The 24,735-nt window shown below is 42.8% G+C and overlaps 1 protein-coding gene across 1 annotated transcript in view; it reads right to left on the bottom strand.

Annotated features, from left to right (window-relative positions):
- The window catches only part of GCNA (germ cell nuclear acidic peptidase), a 39,844-nt gene extending 16,045 nt beyond the window's left edge, over positions 1-23,799 (bottom strand). The window contains exons 1-7 of the mRNA XM_069985978.1: positions 23,649-23,799; positions 21,944-22,103; positions 21,212-21,260; positions 15,216-15,262; positions 13,882-13,945; positions 2,370-2,458; positions 1,599-1,997 (exon numbers count right to left, since the gene is read on the bottom strand). Of these exons, the coding sequence (XP_069842079.1) occupies positions 1,599-1,997; positions 2,370-2,458; positions 13,882-13,945; positions 15,216-15,262; positions 21,212-21,260; positions 21,944-22,103; positions 23,649-23,717 (877 nt within the window). The 5' untranslated portion in view covers positions 23,718-23,799. The remainder of the gene's footprint in view (positions 1-1,598; positions 1,998-2,369; positions 2,459-13,881; positions 13,946-15,215; positions 15,263-21,211; positions 21,261-21,943; positions 22,104-23,648) is intronic.
- Positions 23,800-24,735: the final 936 nt, after the last annotated feature.

Raw genomic sequence — 24,735 nt, 5'->3', positions numbered from 1 at the left:
ACTTTTTGATCACTTTTAAATTACCATTTTTCTGGGATTTGACATATGGTCTTTTAATAGTTTAGATAGTTCCTGCTTCATGCAGTGATATATTTTTTTGTTGTTTACATTTTTTTTTTGGAAAATGGGACATATTTACTTTTTTTCCCCTTCTATGGGCCAAGCAGCACCTCAAGATGGACTAAAGGATGTTTTCTCAGTGTGCAACACCAGCTGTCAAACATGGAGGAGCAAGCATAATCAGGGCTGTGGAGTCGGAGTCGTGGAGTCGGAGCTAGTGTTGGCTGGAGTCGGAAAAAAAATGTACCGACTCTAAAAAATGTAGAATTGAATTTTGATATGAATTTTACAAGTTTTGCTCATGAATATACAGTATATTATGAGTAACATTCTAATAGGACACTGGCCCTATTACATAAGGGTGGTCGGGGAATATATGAGTAATAGGACACTGGCCCTATTACATAAGGGTGGTTGGGGAATATATCAGTAATAGGACACTGGCCCTATTAGATAAGGGTGGTCGGGGAATAGATCAGTAAATAGGACACTGGCCCTATTACATAAGGGTGGTCGGGAAAAGTTGTTGGTCATCATTTGGCAGTTTGTTTCTGAGCTGGAAGAGTCCATTGTATGAGGGGGAGATCTGTGCTGTTCTCTTCCTGGATGCTGGATGACTGTATATGAGCAGCAGTGTAATATGAAGATACCCTGTGTAATATAGAGGAGGAGGAGAAGACCTAAGTAGTGTAGCAGTAACCTCTGTCCTCAGTGTGGTGTTTTTTCTCTGGGAGAAGATTGTGTGTTTTTCTTTAGTGTTTTATGGCTGCAGCTGTGTGTGTGTGCCCGTGCTATGGCTGCAGTAGGCTGTGTGTGTGCTATGACTACAGCAGGCTGTGTGTGCACACTATTGCTGCAGCAGGCTGTGTGTATGTGTGCTATGGCCACAGCAGGCTGTGTGTGTGTGTGGTGTGCGCTATGGCTGCAGCAAGCTGTGTGTGTGCTATAGCTGCAGCAGGGTGTGTGTATGCGTGTGTGCGAGCTATTGCGTGCCCCCACAGTGACCTATATGACTGTGTGTGACCCCTCTCTATATCACTATGTGTGACCCCTCTCTATATCACTATGGCTGACCTCTACATTAAAAGGTATCTGGCATTGTTAGCATTGTTTCTTTAAGTATGGTGAATATTTAGTTAGAAACATAGAAGACTGTCAGCAGGAAAAGACCACCTGCTCCATCTAGTCTAGTTCTGAGTTGTTCAGGACATGGAGGCTGGAGACTGGCTGCATCCACTGCACACACAGGAGAAGCTGCTTTATATGTTTCAGAGGTCGCCCCAGGATCATGTAGGACATTAGGGAAAAGCTGCTGAGCCAGTGTGATAAATAACTCCCCTGGTATCTGACTGGCCGTTTATGAAGGAGCAGGAGTTGGGAGTCGGTCCTGATAAAATTCAGGAGTCGGAGCTGCGGCTTACCAACTCCACATCGCTGAGCATAATGGTCTGGGACTTCTGCTGGCTCTAACAGGCGTTGGCAAAAAGGGGCTACCACAACATTTGGAATGTGAAGATTTGTTATACACAATAACTGACCTGTTGCTGCAGACCTCGGTCTGATTTTACTTGCGGTTGAACCTGGTGTCTCATTCTTTATCCGGCTTTTAATACGGTCCATTAAACATTCAAACTCTTCATCGGAGCTCCCTGGTGTACAGAACTTGGTCTGACGTCCTGCTGCCCAGCCCTCTGTTGCCTGTATATCCAAGCTGTTTGTCTCAGGAGTATTTTCTTTGCCATTTGCTCTTACAGACTTTGACCTATGTACATTGTCTGTCTTTGAGTTATGATTTTGTCTATGTCTGTCACGCCATGTACTTTTAATTACTATGGAATCATCATCATCACTGTCACTTATAAACACTGGAGAATCCCACCGCATAGCAGCAATGTTTCTCTGAGATCTTTCAGGTCCACTATCAGACTTCTTAATTCCTGTAAGTAACAGATAAACAGTAAAAACCTAAACAATTGTCCAATCCTATTAATACACAACAAGGAATTAAAATTATAGGAGATCCCTGCCCCCTTGGATCTCCTGGAAAAGGTGGCCAGACCCCTATCCAGGATTACAGAAAAGTACGAAAGTGCGATGATATAACCCTGCCACCTCCCCTTCGTTCCAGCAGCCTAAATATTTTCTAACTACAAGTAGACACTACCTTGGGCCTTGCAGGAGTCTTCATCCAATGACCGGAAACTCGTCAGGTTCCTCAGTTGTATACCCGCAGGTTTCCAGTCCTTGGAGGCAGATCCTCTTTTACTGTCAAATGATATTTGGGGACTACACATTAAAAAATTTCCTACCATTTCCGGTTTTTGATGTTTTTTCACTTTTTGAAAATACTGAATCAAAGTCGTCGTCATCATCTGATTCCACAATGAAATCCTTCAAACTGTTAAAATAAATTGTAAACATAATTTAGAAAATTCTAAATAATTAGTGATACTCACCTACCCAGGTCCACTGAGGCTGACAAGAGCTTTTATTTTTATGGTATCCTCAGCTAAAATTAATACCGATAACCTCTTTAACCCCTTAAGGACCGGGCCAATTTAGATTTTTGCATTTTTTTTTTCCTCCTTGTGCTTAAAAGGCCATAGCACTTGCATTTTTCCACCTAGAAACCAACATGAGCCCTTTATTTTCTGCACCACTTATTGTGCTTTGCAATGACAGGCTGAATTTTTTCATAAAGTACACTGGAAAACCAGAAAAAAAAATAACCGTATAGTGAAATTGAAAAAAAACAAACAAAAAAAAACGCATTTTGTTTATTTGGGGGTGGGGGGTTCGGGGGTGTATTTGTTTTATGCCATTCACCCTGGGGTAAAACTGACTTGTTATACATGTTCCTCAAGTCGTTACGATTAAAACGATATGTAACATGTATAACTTTTATACAATGTAATATATAAAAAATTCAAACCATTGTTAACAAATATATGTTCCTTATATATGTTCCTTAAAAATCGCTCCATTCCCAGGCTTATAGCGCTTTTATCCTTTGGTCTATGGAGCTGTGTCAGGTGTCATTTTGTTGCGCCATGATGTGTTCTATCGGTACCTTGATTGCGCATATGCGACTTTTTGATCACTTATTACAATTTTTCTGGATTTGATGCGACCAAAAATGCACAATTTTGCACTTTGGTATTTTTTGCGCTTACGCCGTTTACCATGCGAGATCAGGAATGTGATAAATTAATAGTATGAGCGATTACGCACGCGGCGATAGCAAACATGTTTATTTAATTGTTTACTTTTATTTATTACATGGGAAAAGGGGGGTGATTTTGACTTTTATTAGGGGATGGGACTTATTAAATAATGACACTTTTTTGTTTTACACTTATACTAGAAGCCCCCATGGGGGACTTCTAGTATAAGCACTCTGATCTCTCATTGAGATCTTCACCCCAACACGGGGCGGGGACGGGGGCAGGGGATGGCTGACAGGATGAAGTGTACCTTCCATCAAGTGTGTTACAAAAAAAAAAAATACATGGAGACTTCCTTGGGCACTATCTAATGCTTTCTAGACCTTTTTTTAAAAAAAACTAATTTTTACAATTAGCCCTATTCCTCTACTCACCTTATCTCCTAAACTATGAGGGCGTATACAGGAAGTGATGTCATCTGCCCTCACAGCATGCCTAGTAAGGGCAGAAGTGCAGAAAGCAAAGCTCCATGGTGACTGCAGCACACATGGTACAGATTATAAATCACTCCCATACCATTTTAAAAGCATATAACTTTATATATTAGTTGTCTAGCACATTAACAAAAAAAAAAAAAATCCCCCTCAGTAAATTAATTCTAATTCTGCCTCAGTAAAGCAAATTACCATCTATAGCAATAAAACAACAGCCCTACCCCCGGGAATTTACTATAACCACAGATGTAAAGCTTAGGAAAAAAAGATATGGTGGGAGCATGAACTGCAGAATAAGAAAAGGAAGACACCTAGCGGTTAATTTTAACATTGAAAACGTAAAAAAAAAAACATGTATATTACAAAATTACAATTTTGCAAACTTGCAATTACAACCCCTATTGATTTAGAAAAAAAAAACAGGAGTTACTAACCTAGTAATGATGTTTCCTCAAGTACATGACAGAGAGAGGGACCCCACCCCCAGGGACAGGAAACCTGAAGTATAAAAGGATTAGGCCCTCCTCTCAACCTCAGTGTGTATTGCAGGGACCGAAGAGAGCCACAATTAGTACCAGGATTATAAATTCAAGAACAATTGCCAATATATACAACAAGTAAAACCTTTTTTTTTTCTCTGCACACCCAAGTGCAACAAACAGTGAAAAGAACCAATAGGGTGGGATGTAATGGTGCTGTCATGTACTCAGGAAACATTACCAGGTTAGTAACTCCTGTTTTCCCCCTCGACATGACAGCACCACGGAGAAAATACCAGAGATGGAAGTAATTAGGAGGGGGGTGAACTATATGCCCAAAAGCCACACCAGAGGAATCAGATAGATCCAACCTATAGTGTCGTAAAAAAGTGTGCGTTAAGGACTAAACAGCCGCCCTGCAGATCTGAGAGATGGAAGCATCATTTCTTTCAGCCCAAGAAGCAGCAACAGCCTAGGTGGAATGAGCTCTGAGCCTAAGGGGCCTATTCCAGGGCAGCGATAATCGGCAGAATCGGCCCGATTCTGCTGATTATCGCTCGGTGGAATAGAGAGAACGATCAGCCGATGATCGTGTCATCGGCTGATCGTTCATTTAGGTTCAAACCGCAGATCGCTACAGTGGAATAGCGGTGCGTGGCGGCGACCGACGATCCAAGCAGCATACATTACCTAGCAGGGCTTCTCCTCCGCTCAGTCTTTCTCCCCGGGTCCCGAGGCGCAGCATCGGCTTCAGTGCGGCCTGACTGAGCTGTCAGACCCCTCAGCCAATCACTGGCCACGGCGGTCCTAGCCTGTGATTGGCTGAGGGGTCTGACAGCTCAGTCAGGCTGCACTGAAGCCGATGCTGCGCCGCGGGACCCGGGGAGGAAGACTGAGCGCAGGAGAAGCCCTGCTAGGTAAAGTATGCTGTAAGGACATCGGTAACGATGTCCCTGCAGCCCTCGCTAAACGATCGGGGCCGTGGAATAGGCCCAGTAAACAAGCGCCGATCTAGCAGATTGCCGCTCGTTTACATTGTTGCTCGGCCCGTGGAATAGGTCCCTTTTGGGAGGAGTAAGACCAGCAGAAGAGTAAGATGAGCAAATGGCCTGCCTTATCCATCTGGCTATAGAACTACTGCTAGCCTTAAAACTCTTGTTGGTTCCAGAAAATTGAACAAAAAAAGATCTAGATCTTCTAAACTGTTTGGTGACCTCTAAATACTGTAGGACAGCCCATCTTACATCCAGACAGTTAAATTCACGCTCCTTTTCATTAGTAGGGTTCTCACAAAAGGAAGGCAGAACCATCTCCTGGGATCGGTGGAAATCAGATACAACTTTTGGCATAAAAGCAGGGTCTGGTTTAAATACAATTCTGTCTGATAATTTGGTATAGGGTTCACAGCAAGAGAGACTTGCCAATTACCCCACACTTCTGGCTGATGTTATTGCCACTAACAGGGCAGTCTTAAGAGACAGATTGACTGATATTTCCGAGAGAGGTTCAAAGGAAGCGTCTGTAAGGCTTTTTAACACTATACTTAGGTCTCAGGAAGGTACTGAACTATGGATCTTAGGAGAAAGTCTAAATGTTTCTTTAAAAAAAAAAGTCTAACCACCCAAGGATGCGTAGCCACCTGCTGATTGTAAAGTGCTCCTAAGGCTGATGCCTGAACTTTTAAGGTGGCTGGCTTAAGACCCTTTTCTAGACCTCTTTGCAGAAAATCTTATACCTGTGCAATATTTGGTCTATGAAGATCCACTTTATCAGACCCCAGAAAAGAGAAAAAAGCTCTCCAAATTCTAAAATAAATTCTGGATGTCACAGGTTTTCTGCTTTTCTGCAAAGTGGAGATGACCACGTCGGAGAGACCATAACTTTTTAGGATTAACCTTTCAAAAGCCAGGCGTCAGGTGAAGTTGTTTCACTTCTGAAAGAAAGATCGGTCCCTGTGAAAGTAAATCCGGCTGATCTGGTAGGACCCAGGGTTCTGTCACTGTCATGGACCTGAGACACGAGAACCATGCTCTGCGCGGCCAAAAAGGGGCTATGAGAATCACTCGAGCCCTGTCCTGACGGATTTTCCTTAGAACTCGAGGGATTAAGGCGAGGGGAGGGAAGGCGTACATTAGACTCCACAACCATGTCTGACTTAGGGCATCTACGCCCAGGGGCCAGTCCGCTGGCGACAAGGAAAGAAACTGTCTCACCTGTTTGCCCTGGTAGCAAATAGATCTATGACCGGCCTCCCCCAAATGTCTGCTATCATTTGAAAAACCGATGGGTTCAGACGCCATTCCCCCTGCAGTAGCTGATGTTGACTGAGATAGTCTGCTCTCACGTTCAGAACCCCCTTGAGGTGGACTGCTGATAGACTCAAAAGTTTGTGTTCTGCAAAAGAAAGAATACGATAAAACATATACAGTAATAGTGTACTTCTGGTAGTACCTTGCCTATTAATAATGGAAACTACAGTGGAATTATCCGAAAAACTCTTAACATTGCAGTTTTTGTGCTGTTAAAGCGAAGTAAATCGCTGCTAATTCTTTAAAGTTAGAAGATCTACTGAGATATTGTTCATCCCAGGTACCCTCAAAATTGAGATGTCTAAGATGAGCCCCCCAACCTGAGGGACTGGCGTCTGTGGTTATAACCTCCTGCGAGGTACACGACCAGCTAAGACCTGAGGAAAGATTTGTTCTAGATAACCAAGAAAAACTCTCCAAGGTAACCTTAGATAAGGAGGTCTTTTGGTCGAGACCTTTAGGAGATCCATCCCATGCCTCCAGAAGCTGAGTTTGCAAAGGCCTGGAATGTATCTGGGCCCACGGGACAGCTGGAATAGCTGATGTAAATAGACCCAGAAGTGACATACCCCTTCGTATAGTTGTTATAGGATTCTGAAGACGACAGAGTTAAGCTTTCTAGTTTCTCTATCTTCTCTAAGGGAACGAACAATTTTTGAGCTACTGAGTCCAGCGAGATTCCCAGGAACAGTTTTTTTCTTTTCTGGGGTTAATGATGATTTGTCGAAATTCATTATCCACCCGAGTTTCGTCAGGATGGATAAGGTTCTTTCCAGCATTGCTTGAAGCCTTTCTTTTGATCTTGCTACCAACAGGAAATTGTCTAAATATGGAATGAATAAGCCTTCTTCCTCCCTTATGTGTGCTGCCATTTCTGCCACTATCTTGGTGAAGACACGTGGTGCAATGGAAATGCCGAAAGGCAAGGCTTGGAACTGCAGATGGACCAGGGAGTCGTCGATCCAGATGGCTAACCTCAGGTATTTTTGAAAATCCTTGTGAATAGGAACATGAAGGTAGGCGTCTTAAAGCGCAACTGTCATTTCAGGGTAATTTTTCTGAAAACATTAAATAACAGTACAAGCGATTTTAAGAAACTCTGTAATAGGTTTTATGTACTAAAAGAGTTTCCTTCTGGACTGAAAAAGTAATCTCCCAGCCTCCCCCCTCACATCAAATGAAGCAGGATTTCTGTGTCCATTATGTGGCTATGGAGAGGGGAGGGGCTGTTAGGAGTGACTGAGCATGGAGGATTTCTGCAAAGCACAACACCCTGCAATCTTCTCTCAGTAAGTTCATAGATAAGAACTGACCTTTCTGACACCTGAATTTAGCGATTTAGGTGCCCAGAGAGTCTACAAACAGCTGACCTTCATGTCACCTCTTCCTGCTCCCTCATCTCCCTCGGCCCCTCCCCCCTTCATAGGCTTACAATGGAGAGAGCAGAGCCCGTCTTCACTGGCTTCTCTGTAATGAAGACGTGTTTGCCTGATAATGCACAGATAAGAAGTCAGGGGGGGGGGGAGGCTGGGAGATTGCTTCTGGAGTACAGGAGGAGGCTTTTTTGGCTGATGAAACCTATTACAGAGTTTCTTAAAATCGCTTATACTACTGATTTCTGCAATAAAAAAAAAAAAAAAAAAAAAAAAAAAAAATACATGACAGTTACGCTTTAACCCCTAGACGACCCTGGACGTAGGGTTACGTCATGGAAGTCTGTCCCCAGACGACCCATGACGTAACCTTACGTCCTGGGTGTTTTTCCCGCTATGAAGCGCGCTCCGCAGCGGAGCGCGCTTCATAGCAGGTGGGGGCCGGCTGCAATCAGCAGCCGGGACCTCACCGGCAATGACACGCTGCAGCGATCGCGCTGCTGCGTGTCGTTAACCCCTTAAACGCTGCGATCGCGGCGCGACCGCGGCGTTTAAGTAAGTAACAGGGGGAGTCCCCAGTCACTTACCGATCGGGACGCCCGCAGTGTGACTGCGGGGGTCCCGATCGTTGAAACGGACTGCCGGAGGTCTCTTACCTGCCTCCGTGCGGTCCGATCGGCGATCTGCTACACTGAGCCTGCACAGGCAGGCTCAATGAGCAGATCGCCGATAACACTGATCAATGCTATGCCTATGGCATAGCATTCATCAGTGTAGAAATCAAAGTACTGTATGTAGAAGTCCCCCAAAGGGACTTCAAAAGTGTAAAAAAAAAAAAAAGTTCAAAACACTAACACACAACCCCAAAACCCCTCCCCCAATAAAAGTCTAAATCACCCCCCTTTCCCATTATATAAATAAAACATATAAAAATGAATAAATAGATAAACATATACCGTAGCATGCGTAATTGTCCGATCTATTAAAATATAACAAGCGTCATTGCGACCGGTAAACGGCGTACACGAAAAGAGGGGAAAAAGTGCGCAGATTACCGATTTTATGTTACATTATATATTAAAAAAAAAATCAATAAAAAGTGATCAAAACGTCCGATCTTCACAAATATGGTATTAAAACTAGAGATCATGGCGGAAAAAATGACACCCCATACAGCCCCGTAGGTGAAAAAATAAAACCGTTATAAGCGTCACAATAGGCCCATTTTATAAATATTTAATTGCCAAAAAAAAGGATTTCATAAAAAAAAATACATATATAACATTAGAGAATCTGTGTAACCTGCATATGGTTGTGTTCGGGCTGACCTATAGAATAATAGTGTCATGTCGCTGTTACTATATAGTGCATTACGTAGACACAGGAACCCCCCAAACGTTACCATATTGCATTCTTTCTTATGATTTCACCAATTTATATCTTCATAAATAATATATTTGGAATTACATCATACATGTTATGGTAGAATGAAAGACGCCATTACAAAGCACAACTATTCCTGTAAAAAACAAGCACTTACATGGCCTGTAGATAGAAACCTGAGAGTGCTAGAGCTCTTAGAAGGGGAGGCGGGAAAAACGAAAGCACTAAGATCAAAATTTGCGCGGTCCACTGGGTCATTTTGGGCCTGGTCCTCAAAGGGTTAAGTCTACGGATGCCATGAAACAGTCTTGAAAAAGCTAGTTTACAGTACTTTTTATTGTTTCCATTTTGAATCTTTGGTAACGTAGATATTGATTTAAGGGCTTGAGATTTATGATGACCCAGTAGCTTCAATCCGTTTTTTTTACTAGAAACAACATGGAATGAAACCCTTGGCCTTTCTCTGCCTCTGGTACTGGAACAAGAACTGCTTTTTCCAGAAAGGATAGTACTTCCGTTTTTAGAGACTCCAGACCTTCTGATCCTGAGCGGCCTTGTGTTACTACAAAGCGAGTGGGAGGAAGGGAGACAAAATCTAAGCGAACACCATCTTGAATAGATTGAAGTACCGATGTGCTGCCGCAGATCTTCTCCCATTCCTGTGAGAAATCGAGCAATCTTTCTCCCACTCACAGCCTGTCATCATTGTGAGGACGACTTCTTGGTTGTGTCAGACTTCTGGGAGAACATGTATCCCCTTGGACTTGTTATAAACTCTTCCTCTGTTTGATCTGTCCGTTCCTTTTTTCTGAAACTTTTCCTTTCCTTGTCCACGAAAGGACTGGAATCGTTTCTTCTGAGAGGTAGCTGGAAAGTCCTTCTCAGATTCTTCAAAAGGGTATTTTCTTTTGACAGCTCAAGGTACAAAACCCTTTTTCCCTGGTCTATTCCATTCTTTTCGAATAAGGCCTGATATGCATCTATGGACCGGAAAAACCTTCCTCTTTTTTAAATTCAGACCCCCAAACATGATATCCTGTATGGACTTAGGTTCCTCGATATTCATGGTGGAGCGGACTTTCTTAACTAGAGAAAAAATATCATCTAAGGAAAATAAGGATTTTCCTCCTGTGTCTGTATTAGAGTCATCCGTGTGTGCAGATTCTACACTGTTATCTCCTGCTGCCCCCTCTTTCTCATGGTCAGAAATAGAAATAGTAGGTTTATGGAGATGGCCCTGGTGTACTAAAAGGGGCTGCCGCAGGCACATTCAAAGAACTCTGTATTTCATCTCTAATCATATTCTTAACCGAGGATAAGATAGACTCTACAGAAGGTACTTCTGCCGCAATCATTTTAGAGATACATTGTTCACAAGTTGATTTATCATAACTAGCACTACGCCTTTACATATTCTACATTCTTTGTGCCGGGAGGTTTTTGACTTCCTAGAAGACTCCTACACATAAAAGAAAATAAGAAAAGCAATTCATTAGGCCTAATGCAAAAAAAAACTTCTTTTGTCATCTTACCACCCTGACCAGGGAGAAGAGAATCAGTACCCGGGAAGAGGCATGTGCACTCTTATCAGAAGATCCCTTTCTTGGCTCGCTGCTGAAACTCATGGCTTGTTTGCTGCCTTGAGACTGCCGGCCGACTGCACCACCGCGCACTCCTGTGCTTTATCTGGTGTCCGACGTCATTTCCTGTGTGCTGCGGGACTCCCCTGTGCTACGTCACTGTGCAGCGCCAAACCGGAAGTTCCGCTCGCCGGACCGGAAGTAGGCCGCACTGTGGAATGCACGCTCCAACCGGAGGGATCCAACCACAGCGGCTCTCTACTCACCTCCAAACACCCCCCGACCATCTTTAGCGGACTCCGAGGGTTCCGGTCCAGTTCCATCTGCTGAGATTTCCAACGGCTGGCATGGTGAGTCGGGCTTAACGCGCTGTACTGGCGCTTCATAGAGTCATTCCCCTGGCCACTCCAAACCAGGAGAGCCCCAGCGAGAGAGGAAACTCCGGACATTACAATCCCTTTAGAGGCTAAACACAGAGCCTCCGTACTCAAGGCTTCCCGTAGGGACAGGAAACCACACTGAGGTAGAGAGGAGGGCCTAATCCTTTTATACCTTCCTGTGCCTGGGGGCGGGGTCCCTCTCTCCGTGCTGCTGTCACGTCGATGGGGAAGTGCCAGTGCCTCTTTAAACCCTTAACGGCATGCAGCCGTTAAGGGTAAACAGCAGCCCTCTTAGCAGCCTACTGCAGATCGCCGATCCCGGCTAATTAACTATTTAAATGCAGATGTCAAAGCTGACAGCTGCATTTAAATAGTATCCTTGCCCCCCTCTTCTGGTGTCTAGTGAGGGGGATCTCCCACCCCCGTGATGCGATCGGGGTGAGATCCTGTATACTGGCAGGGCCAGAGCTCTGCGTTAGAATGATGCTGATCCCGGCTTGGCAGTCAGTGTATCTGGTCTGCAGCAGACCAGTACAATAGAGCCTCACACCCTCCTGAGGAAGCAAACCAACGCGAAACTTCGTTGAGGGGTATTCGGTGGCAGATACATAGCAACAGACATGGGTGAGTGTTTAGGATCATATGATTTTAATTCACTTTGGGGTTAGTTAGCCGGTACTATTAGTCCCAGCGTGGACGACGGCGATGATATTTATACTAACCTATGTATAGGGAGTTTGTAGAATATATAGCACTACCCTAGATGTTATAAGAACAGAAATTTCTACAATTTTACCTGTTTGCTTGTACACTGCCATCTGCTGGTCTATTCTATTATTGCAAATCTTTTTTTGTGTGTTGTTATTTTATAATAAAGTATTTGGTTTTAAAATGTAAACTAGCCTCAATATGGTTCTTTTTTGTATAAAATAAATTATAAAAGGTGTTGATGTTAAAAGGTAGACTGGATATAACCTGTGTTGAGACAGGGGTAATTTGGTGACTTCTTTATTATCCAGGTGGAATTAGTGGTATAATCAGTATAATAGAGCACTGTTCTGATGGATCAGTTCTCTATTATTTACACAGCATTGATCTCAATGGGAGATCAGTGCTGTGTATATAGAAGTCCCCCAGGTGACTTCTTATTGCTGTATGTAAATAATTTTTTTTTAAGTGTTAATAAAAAAAATCCCCTCCCCTAATAAAAGTTTAAATCACCCCCCTTTTCCCATTTTATAAATAAAAATAAAAAAAAAGAAAGAAACATTTTGTATCGCTGCCTTCATAATCGCCCGACCTATTAAATTATGACATTTCTGATCTTGCGCGGTAAACGGCGTAATCGCAAAAACCCGCCAAAGTGCAAGGTTGCGCATTTTTGTTTACATGAAAACCAGAAAAAAAAATGTAATGAAACGTGATCAAAAAGTTGCATATATGCAAACAAGATACCGAAAGAAAGAACAGAGCGTGGCCCAAAAAAAAAAAAAATGACACCTCACACAGTCCCATAGACAAAACAATAAAACTGTTATAAGGATGGGAAAAGGACAATTTTAAACACTTTTTTTTTTTTTTTTTAAGATTTTTGTAATCGTACTGACATGAAGAACATATATACACATGTCAGTTTTACCATAGGGTGAATGGCATAAACACAAAACCACTCAAAATAAAAGGAATTGCACCTTTTTTCCCCAATTTCACTCTACATATAATTTTTTTCTGGTTTTGCAGCTTATTTTTAGAAAAATTAAGTCTGTATTTGCAAAGTATAATTAGTGTCGCAAAAAATAAGGGCTCATGTGGGTCTGTAGGGAAAAATATGCAAGCGCAGTGTCCTTTTAAATATGGAGGAAAAAACTAAAGCACAAAAATAAAAACTGTCTCCGTCCTTGAAGAGTCACTGTTGTTTTTTTGCAGAAATCAATAGTCCAGGCGATTTTAAGAAACTTTGTAATTGGGTTTGTTAGGCAAATATGCATTTAAAAAGCCTTTTCCCAGGTCCCCCCCCTCCCTTCTGTCATCCACTGCTCAGAATCAGGAAATCTCGACTGTTTTACATCAGTCGGATCCTGTCTGAGCTATGGAGTGGGGAGGGGGGGAAGTCGGCAAAAGAGAACAAAGGATTACACAGCAGGGAGCCCCTGAAAGCTCCTATTTAGAGGTCAGTGCTAATGTCAGAGGAGAAAGCCTGGTGATGTAGCTGTAAATTAACTCTTTGTTCTCCTGTTTTGGTGCCTCCTCTCTTTCTTCTTCATAGAGAACAATGAAGACAGGGGGAGAGCTTAAAACTGCTTTTTCATGATAAAAACGCATATTTCAGCTAATAAACCCAAATAAGTTTCTTAAAATCGCCTGTACTTTTGATTTCTGCAAAAAAAAAAAAAAATTTAAATGTTTTTTTAAGAGTTGAACTGTATCTCTCTGTCTCCTGGCATGTGTATTCTCCACTAAAATCATTGCTTCTGGAGTGATTTCCATCAGCAAATACGTTTTGATGGCATAGTGTGAAATTAGCCCCTATCATCGATGACAAGATTGCAGAAGCCAAGCTGTAACACAAGCCATGCATCAGTTACATGTAGTATATGACTCCTTGATACAATCAGCCTTGTAGCACACATTTTAGCTCTGTTTATCTAAAATAGCATACCTTTTACTCGGTTTATCTAAAACTTTGTTTGATAAGTTTCGGGGTGTTTTCAGTTGTGTCAAAACTGTAAAAGAAATATGACCTTGTTATTGTAAGCTTATCTGCTTAAAGGGAACCAATCACACACAAATTGGCCCTAAAGATAAGGAAACGTGCTGGTACATCAGCCAGCACGCTTCCTAACCATCCCCCTGTCCCCTCCGTCCCATGAACATTCAGCCCGCAAAGTTAGTTTAATAGTGTGCGCAGTGCAGCCTGAGAAGACGCTGCTGTACTGCACTTGCGCGGCGTAGTACAGCAGCGGCTTCACCCACTGTACTGCGCACGCGCAGCTTAGTAAAGACGTCGGCGTGGCCGACGTGCAATGCCGCCCCCCCCCCGAGTGACGTCACCAGGAGCCGCTTTACAACACGCCCGGAGGGGCGTGATTACAGCACCGGAGGCGGCCCAGGAGCCTGTGACTACATGACGAAGCCCCCGCCCACCGGGACTACTTGACCAGCCGCCCGCCCACCTTGACTACTTACATGGTAATTTGCATACAGCGCGGGACACTATTAAACTAACTTTGCAGGCTGAATGTTCATGGGACGGAGGGGACAGGGGGATGGTTAGGAAGCGTGCTGGCTGATGTACCAGCACGTTTCCTTATCTTTATGGCCAATTTGTGTGTGATTGGTTCCCTTTAACTAGCTCTCAACACATAAAATAAAAGATCCAATATAAAGACAGCAGAATAAATGGAAATATAATATATCAGCCTACTTGTCTCTATAACATACCAAAAATTTATTTTGAAGTGAGTGTTAAATCTCTTTCCTGACACAAACTTATATTGAAACCTATTCCCATAGCCGTGAAAAAGCAAAACAAAACAAAATTACTTCCAGACAACTTTCGTTATGTCTGGACAAAAATACTACCTTAAAAATAGTAACTATTACAAAGGTTGTATAGATAAGAAATCCTGTCAGTCAGTGTTCCAGGTTTAAAGGTATAAGCACTGCACTGCATGTACACTCAGTTGTTTCATGCTGCCTGTGGTTCCAGCAGAGGAAAGCTTAGATAATAAAACTACTATGATTTACTTTGAAATGCTAAAGAGTTTTAGAGAAATCTAGGTTTAAAACCTGCTGAGAACTAGTTATGGGTGTTGTCCCTGCTTTATTATTAGAGATGGAGTGAGCCCAACAACAGGCAGTAAAGCGACAGATTGCAGAGAGGTAAAATGCCTAATTGCCATGACTTTTTTGCCAGGGTTCAGACAGCATGAACCACTGACAAGTTCCTTTAATGAATACATGTAACTTCTGGGAAATGAATAAATTACATACATTTCTCAAACTCTTCATCACTGGAATCTGTTATCGTCACAACAGGCCTAGACAGGAAGGAAAGATATGAAATCACACAAGTTTAAATAACAAAAGTTGTCAAACAGTATACTCTTCTGAAGCCCCGAAGATGACACAGTCACATACCGGCACAATTATCTGCTGGAATGGCATGCAGATTAGGATGTGCCGGTATGTTATTCTACGGGAAGAGGTAAATTTGAAATCTGTGTCAAAAATCCTAAAGTAAACAATTTATGATACAGGTTGAAACCCCATCATTCAGCATTTGATGAACTGAGGCTGAAGAAGTTGGATACAGCCCTTGGGAGCCCTGGAAAACAAGGATGAAGCCTATGACTGTATCTGTTTTCCAGACAGCCTTAGAGCTGCATCCAACTTCTTCAGCCACTAGTAATCAAATGCCACACACTCGGGTACAGACGGACCCAAAATTGCTTGAGGTTTGCTAATCTCTACTTTTTGGTTCACCTTCCAAATCATGCAGGTCCACTTCAGGCTGGAACTTGCATCAGGGGACAAGACTGTGGAAGTAATCTCTTGATAGCTGTAACCCCTCTCTCCCTGGACAAAAATGCTGCTATACTGTGCTCACATATATCCTGCTTATTCCTTCATGCTCCCTGCAGTCTCTGTCTGTCCTTACGTTTCCCATCCTCTCCATTCCTGCTATAATGTGCCTGCACTTACACTCAGCCATACACACTGCTCTATACAGAAATTTCTGTCACTGTCCTGTTGCACAGCTCTGTAATTCTCACTTCCTGATTGGTCCATGCTGAACACACGCCCCTTCTCCACTGCTGTGACTACACAGACCTCTGACAGCAGCCCTGCTTCTCTATTCTAGCCTGTTGTACTGCGCTAATGCATTATAAGCTCCATCCTGTATCTACAAACTGCTGCTGTTTTTTTCTGGTTTATGCACTTACTATTCATTATACTCCACATGCTGATTGCTATACTGTACAGTAACTTATAAATATACATTCAGCTGTTTCTCATTGTTTAATCTGTTCTACATGTTATTCAGAATAAAAGTCATTTTTTGGTGTGTAACCAATTGTCTGCATTACAGTGATTTCTTATGGGAAACTTTGCTTTGGTTTAGGAGTGGATTTGGATAACAAACACAGTCCTGGAACGAATTACAATCATCACCACATTTCCCATATAAAACACTATAAACATACATACATATATAGAAAGTGGTGGATGGACGGCACTGTGCTGGCTTGAAGTCAAAATAGCTTAAAGCTGGTGGGTGCACGTCCCATAAAAGTCGACCCCCGACTCCTCCGGATAGCATGAATATGATATCCATGAATATGATATGATCATTGAATATTTTGGCACTGATGAGTAGATTAACACTTCTATACCTATGTTTACATTATGATGTCACTAATTGAGATACACACCTTGGGGGTGTTCCCCCTCATATAAATATCACCATGATACCACTTTGTACTTGCTTGAGAAAGACTCATGTTAGAGTCGAAACGTCGCTATTTGTGATTGGGTGAATAAATCTTCACTATACACTACTGGAGTGCCGTCCTCGTGTTCTATTTTTGCTATCCGGAGGAGTCGGGGGTCGACTTTTATGGGACGTGCACCCACCAGCTTTAAGCTATTTTGACTTCAAGCCAGCACAGTGCCGTCCATCCACCACTTTCTATTCAGTTTTTGATCCTGTGGACTGAGCACGTGAACATTATTATGGAATCTAATGATACAACACCCGTCACATATTCCTTCAGCAATGATGATGTAAGTCGCATTCTAAGTGGACGCCTGGGAAATAGAGCTTATCTGAGTGTTCCATCGAAATTGGACACCAAGCGGACTTTTGAAGTGGATTCCAAGAGACTGATTACATTGGATCTGCATTTATCTTTACTGTCCAATTATTATCAAACCAAAATGATTCCAAGAGGGTTGCGTCCCCATCTAAGGCCTAATCTGTTTCCCAGGAATAAAGAATTTTGCACACGTTTTGAAGGACTCACGAATAAATATGCCTTGGACTTAGTCCTTTTGAACATTGAGTTTCTGCAAGGAGAAATCATACAAATAGAACAAAAATTGGAAATAAGTGAAAGTGCCCTAACAGATGTCATGGAATCAGATGAGATCATAAGGTATAAAGAAAAAGTACAGAGCAACTTAGAGAAATATAAGAAGGATCAAGAGGAGCTGAAAAGACAAAAGTGGCACCGTGATTGCGAGGACTATAAAACCGGATTTGTCTATGATTGGCAGAAAGAAGGCAAACGTGAGGATAAACAACGAAACAAGGAAGCATCCAAGGGTTCCAAAACCAAGAAAGAAAAACCGTTTTTTTTGGATCAGGACAAGATGGACGCAGCAGGAGGCGGAGCAACATCAGGAGGGGTCGTGGAAGAAAACAACAGTGGCGGAGTCTCGACCAGGAAAGGGAAGGGAGTAAAGACCACACAGAAGGCGTGATGGACTTTGAGCAGGCCCCCTCATTAGTGGTAAATATCTCCTCACATACACTTACCCATGACGAATTAGATGTCCTTAACCATGGTTTAACTTTTTGCCCTACCACTCAGATTAACTGGTTGCAGTTAGAGATTGATGTCCAGATGCTTCTTAGGAACATCAATCTCAAGGTTTGGTTTTCTGATAAGACCGATTTTACGGCGTTGAGAAAACCAAAACAGTCTGAACTGTGTCTGAAAAAGTATGGTTTGTCTAATAAGAGTGATTTTTGTCCCCCATCATCAGAAGCAGTTACTATGTTTGGGACATTGGTTAAACGTGACATCGAGGTATTGAAGTCTAGATTGTTGAATGAGAGGAGGGGCAAACCCAATTTCTCTAAAAAACAAATGGAGGCCTTGAACAATTTGTCCCATAACGACGACATTGTGGTGAAACCCGCTGATAAAGGGGGTGCTGTCGTCGTTATGGACAAAGACAAATATGTAGGAGAAATTTTGAGACAGTTGGGGGATAGCAATGTATACAAAGAGACGCCTATTTACCCTAAGCAGGTCTTTTTCCGTAGGTTGAAGTTGCTCGTGGATGATGCTTTTGCAGCAGATATCATAGACGAACAACTTCATGACTACCTCCTGCCTAGCCATCCGGTCACCCCAACGCTATATTGTCTGCCCAAGATCCATAAATCTTTGGAGGACCCGCCGGGCAGACCTATTGTGTCTGGCTGTGATTCCATATTTAGTCCAGCGGCTGTCTTCGTTGATAAGGTATTGAGACAATATGCGGTCAATACTAAATCTTATATCCGAGACACGGCTGATTTTCTGCAAAAAATCAAGAATGTTGACATACCATCTGACTGTATTTTAGCATCGTTTGATGTGACTAGTCTGTATACCTGTATAGATCATGAGAGAGGAATACAATGTGTGAGGAAAGTACTGCAGAGATCTGATTTTTCAGATGAGGGCAAGGAATTTGTGATTAATCTGTTGGAGACCTTGTTGACTTGTAACTACTTCTGCTTCCAGGACAAGTTCTTTGTTCAAGTTAAGGGTACGGCCATGGGGTCTAACATGGCACCTACATATGCCAACATAGTCATGGCCGACCTTGAGGAGTCCTACGTCTATATGTCCCACCACCACAGCAAGTTGCTTGGGTGGTGGAGATATATAGACGATATTTTTTTGATATGGATTGGCTCCCAGGTAGAATTGGTTGAGTTTTTTGATTACATGAACACTATCGATCCTGATATTAAATTTACGATGACCAGTTCGACCGTTGGTGTCCAGTTTTTGGACACATGGGTCTACATTGAAGAGGGATCTCTTCGGACTGATATTTATTTAAAACCGACAGACAGGAACAATTTGTTGAGATTTGATAGTATGCATCCCAGGAGGATGGTAGAATCGCTACCTAAAAGCCAATTACTCAGGGTACAGAGAATTGTTGATGATGTCTCCAAGGTAAATTCCAGACTATGTGAGATGGGTGACCGGTTTATCCAACGGGGTTACCCCAAAAGATTAGTCCAGAGAAGCATGACTGAGGTTAAAACCCTAAATAGGGTAACACCATCAACTAGAGATAAGAAGGATTTAGACAGGGTCCCGTTTATTAGTACATTTAGTGAACAGAGCCACTGTATTGCCCGGATAATCCGTAAACATTGGAGTGTTGTTGCTAATTTTCACAATAACATCTCTATCCTTAAAAATCCTCCTCTCTCATCTTACAGACGAGCAGCAGGTATTAGAGACAAATTGGTCCGTGCAGACTGTCAGAAGAAAAGATTGGATCTGTCATCTTCACTCAAACCGGGTAGTTTCCCCATGTTTGGGATGTGACAGCTGCAATCTGATGATAAAAGGAGATGTCTTTTGTCACCCGAACACTAATCACAGTTACAAATTGCGGTTTCATACAAGTTGTAAGACGGATCATGTCATTTATGTCCTTCAGTGTCCGTGTCCGTTTATTTATGTAGGAGAAACAACGAATGAGTGCCGTATACGTTTTGAATAATCATAAGTCTTCTATCCGCAAAGGTAGACTTGACCTCCCTGTTTCCAGACATTTTGTAGAAGCGGGCCATAGCCTTCAACAGTTGCGGTTTACAATAATTGACCATATTCCGTTACCACGCCGGGGTGGAAACAGACAAAAAATGTTAAAACAGAGAGAGGCCCAATGGATTACACGTCTCAATGCCCTTCAACCGCATGGGTTAAATGTGGACTTTTCATTGAAAGCATTTCTATGATTTAGAGCTTGACCACTGTGCAATTATTTACATGCTCTTGCTGAAGGAAAGAGTACATAGATCTTTATTATTTTTTATTATTATTTTTTTTATATGTGCACTTACACTGTGTAATATATACACTGACACTTGTGTTTAATTATGTTTTTTCTTCTGTTTATCTATACAGATGGAGCGAGGACCTTATACTCACCTTTCCGACTGAATTTTCTTCAATCCTTATCCAAACCGTTATCCAGTCTTTATCTCAACCACCTTTGGGTCCGTGTGAAACTAATGTGGGACAAAATTTGTAGGAATCTAGGGGAGGTCGCTCTAAGAAGAGTAGTCATATAAGGTAATTTGGCAGTCTTTGAATCTGGCAGAGCCCGTGCGCTCAGGAGAGTGATGAATTCACCATGAAGAGTGTGGCACTGCTGTGACTGCTTTAGACACCTCGTTTATGACAAACTCCATTTTGTGAGCATTTTTTCTTCCCCCCTTTTCCTACTAGTCCTGCAATATACCTCTTTGACATTTGTAGGAGGTATGGGCGATGTGAGGTGCTGTTACCTTTCCCAAGATGGCGCCCGATGTATCACACGGACATCCTGCACATGCGCGCGCTGGAAGGTGTTGTTACCTTTCCTAAGATGGCGCCCGCTGTATTACATGGACTATTTGCGCATGCGCATAATTTATCACGTGATCGTTACCGGACTGTGAGCAGATGACAGGTCACATGACATGCCTACATCCGGATATGCGCAGATGCTCTGTTTACAAGCGGTATGCGGCATGCCTTCAACACAGTGGGATTGGCTGAACGGACGGAGGGTGAGTCAGGTCCGACCTCCATCTTAACCATTGATTTGAAGGAAGAATATGTTTTAGTGATTATATATGGATTCGGGGAGGAATTTCATATGCACTTGTTATGCACTGAAATGTATATACACTATGTAATATGTATGATATATGATCATTGAATATTTTGGCACTGATGAGTAGATTAACACTTCTATACCTATGTTTACATTATGATGTCACTAATTGAGATACACACCTTGGGGGTGTTCCCCCTCATATAAATATCACCATGATACCACTTTGTACTTGCTTGAGAAAGACTCATGTTAAGAGTCGAAACGTCGCTATTTGTGATTGGGTGAATAAATCTTCACTATACACTACTGGAGTGCCGTCCTCGTGTTCTATTTTTACATACATATATATATATATAGCCTACCTTGGCTTCTCTTGCACAGAGCTGGCCAGATTACTTGTACATTTGGAATCTGAAAGCAAGAAATAACAATGTTTAGTTTTACCCTAAGACCACAATGGTGTGCCTGATGTTCAAAGGGGTACTCCGGTATAAGAAATTTGGATTTAAATTAAAGGGATTATACCATTTATTGTGCAAAACTCTGCAGTGAAATTAGATGTTAAGCAACAGCTTTGGCAGGGAGTGCTGAGGGAGGCAAGTATGCAGGGTAGGAGGATTGATGAACAGCTGAAGAAGAGTAATGCATTCTGGAACTTGTAGTACTGAGCAACTGCTCAACCAGGAAGTACAACATACAGAACTAAGACCCCCAAATACAAATGGATTTTTTTTTGGTGGTTTCAGCACTGGGGCAGACAGGTAAAGAATGCTATATGGTATTGCAGTGTTTTTTTTTAACCTTATGTCGAATTGGTCGAGGACTGAGTGCTCAGACCTGTACCGATTGTGAGATAGAGCGGGGAGAGGGCCGCAGCTGCAGTGCGTCCTCTCCCTGTTCTAAGTTACAAAAAAAAAAAAAAAAGTTGCGCTCCATAGGCGCCCATTAGAAGTCTTTTTTTAAAAAAATTCAGAGCAGAGAGTGGACGCACTGCAGCACATCTTCTCCCCACTATCTCCCGATTGGTATGGGTCTGGACATTCAGGTCTCTACGACAACAGGTACACTTTAATTCCCCTTAATGGTGCACATACCTGGCTGTTTGGCCCTATGGCTTTGCTGTGAGAGTTGCTTTGGTGGAGTGTTCTCCTCTGAATCGGTCAGGACCAACTCCTGTGCACAAGAAGGGGGCTGAGGACTGAGATCACCTACTGGACTCAGGGGCTGTGGAGAGAACTTCTCCCTTGGCCACGACTAGAATAAATAGAGAAAAAAAAAAACAAAAAAAAAAAACAGAATATAACGCTGTTAGCAGATCTTAATACAAAAGCTATAGCGTACTTTGTGTGTTGTCCTCCTGGGGGGTATATATAAGAAAGCCAGAAGAGAAGTAACGGGGCTCTGCCCGTCGGCAAGCTCTGCAGGGATGACTGACAGGCAGAGAACTGTGACTAGTTATAGCCCAGATGACTAGTTCCCACCTCTCTCCCTGCATGTGCCAGAATATAATATTTTCTTCTATATACCCCCTAGGAGGACAGTACACAAAAGTACGGTAAAAAAAAATTATTAAGCAGCTCTATTAGGAGCTGCTAACTGCATTATACGCATTGATTGCTGTGATTGGTGCTGTTTAAAGGGGTTATCCGGAATTAGAAAAAAATCTTTAGTGTTTAAAGTGACTGTACCACCAGGCCCAGGCTGAAGCACTGGAGACGGGCCGACCCATCCCCAGTGGTAAGAAACACCAGCTCCTCCATGACGTGACTCCATTAGAATCAATGGAACCCTATTATAGAGGGGCGGGGGTTTCCTCCCACTAAGGGTGGGTTGGCCTGCCTCCAGTGCTTCTGCCTGGGCCCGGTGGTACAGTCACTTTAAGAGACCTCAGAAAGTTTTATAATAAATAGGAAATATGTAACTTAATTTTGTTTTCATTAAATAGGTAACCTGGGGAAAAGTTGTTTTTTTTTAAATGAACCAGTGCAAAAAAGTTAAACAAGACAGGAATTGTCCATAGCAGGAAAGCTTTGCTACTGCTCTGGACACTTTAAGGGGTACTCTGAAAAGTGACTTTTTCATTATTTTTTTTTATACATCCCAAACCCCTGAAAGTATTGTACATTCCAAACAGATGTACAGCATATATTTGGGGAGGGCTGCTGCTCTGTATCAATAGCACTGTGCAGCAGTGATGGATCACATCAGTGGAGTGGGAATCAGGGCTTAGACAGCCCTGCAGTTCCCAACATGTTGGTGACAGCAGAGAGAAAAGCGTCACCAATTCTGCTCCCACTCAATGTAAAATTTCTTTTAATTAAGTTTCTAATAAAGTAATAACTTTATTAAAAGTAATGTAATAAAAATACACAACATTTTGCTGTCTAATGTATCCATTAGACTGGCAGAGGAGACTATAGGATTAAGTCTTTATTTTACAGCAGCCTGAGATATTTATAAGAGAAATAACTAGTCCCCAGTACACACTCAGAGCAGGTACTCATCTCCTGGACAGGAGTACTATAGCTCCAGCTCTGGACACCCAATATCTGACAGGATCCCAGAGATAATCCCAATGTGGTGTATTCTCTGAATGGCTTCTGTACCGGCGATCATACATGAGCAGGCTGCCCTGAGGTATCCCTACGCCTGCACGCAGGGCTGCCACTATGCAGCTGACTAGTAAAGTAGTGCAGGACCCGGCTGCGGGCTGGTACAGCTCTATCCGCTCACTATGAGCAGCAGCGCATTGATCCAAGTTCAATACTTCTCCGAGACAAAAGCAGCGCTCCAACTCACATGCTCAGCCCCAGCTAGCCGGCTAGAAATCCTTTCCAGGAGGCTCCGTGATTCCGCGGCCATGACCATGAAAACGTCAATGGGACAAACAACAAGTTTGAACTTCCCGCGGGTCAGCGCAGATAGGAGAGACTGACACGGACCCGGAAATACTTCCCACCAATACGCGGCTTTAAAATGGTATTACTTCCGGGGAATTCAAAGTCCTACTAACCGGAAGCTGCTGCGGCTTGTGAGCCGGTTACGCGCAGGGTGCAGCCTAGCGGCCGGTGATCTTTCAGGCTGGCCTGAACACGTCAGTTATCGCGAGTGTTAGGAGTTTGTCGTTGTTCTGCCCGCATAATATACACGCACATATCCCCGCACTGCGTGTTCTGTACACTTGGTTATGGCCGTGTACTGCACCGTGTGTACGGGGGTCACCACCATTGCTGGAGGCAGAGGTTTATTTTCTGTCACGTGACGGAATTGAGACACTTCTGGCCAGTACTGGTCACCTCCCTACACATTAGCTTTCTACTCTCCCTTTCGCACTCGCACCACCTCCCATTCTTCTGGGGAGACTGGCTACAAGATTGTGGACGTGTTTAGGGATTTTAATCCTTTCATCCAAAATAAATTTGTGAGGTCAGACCCTTGGGATGGATGGGAGCAACCAGTTTATAATTCAGCTATCTTCTAACCCTGTCTATAATTATGGACCCACAACTGTGGACAGCATTACGAATGTATTTCAGTTATGCTGCGTTAACAAGAAACGATAATTGGCCCGATCGTACGATTAACGATGTCGGAGTAACGATTTTTTATCATAACGATCAGCGTTTAGACGGTACGATATATCGTACGGAAAATTCATTTTGCGATCGCTTAAGCCTATCTCACACATTGGTGTAATCGGCGAACGACTGTTTACACGGAACGATCTGCGAATTTTTGTGAATGACGATTTGAGAATATGTTGTAAGATCAAAATGAATGATTTCTTGTTCGTTGTTTGATCGTTCTCTGCGTTTACACGTACGATTATCCTTCAAATTCGATCATTATTGCGCAAATTTGCATGATAATCGCTACGTGTAAACGC

This window comes from Dendropsophus ebraccatus, chromosome 10 (genome assembly GCF_027789765.1).
Source record: "Dendropsophus ebraccatus isolate aDenEbr1 chromosome 10, aDenEbr1.pat, whole genome shotgun sequence".
Lineage (NCBI taxonomy): Eukaryota > Metazoa > Chordata > Amphibia > Anura > Hylidae > Dendropsophus > Dendropsophus ebraccatus.
Note: the sequence above shows the minus strand (reverse complement) of the source record. Positions and strands in the feature narration are given on the sequence as shown.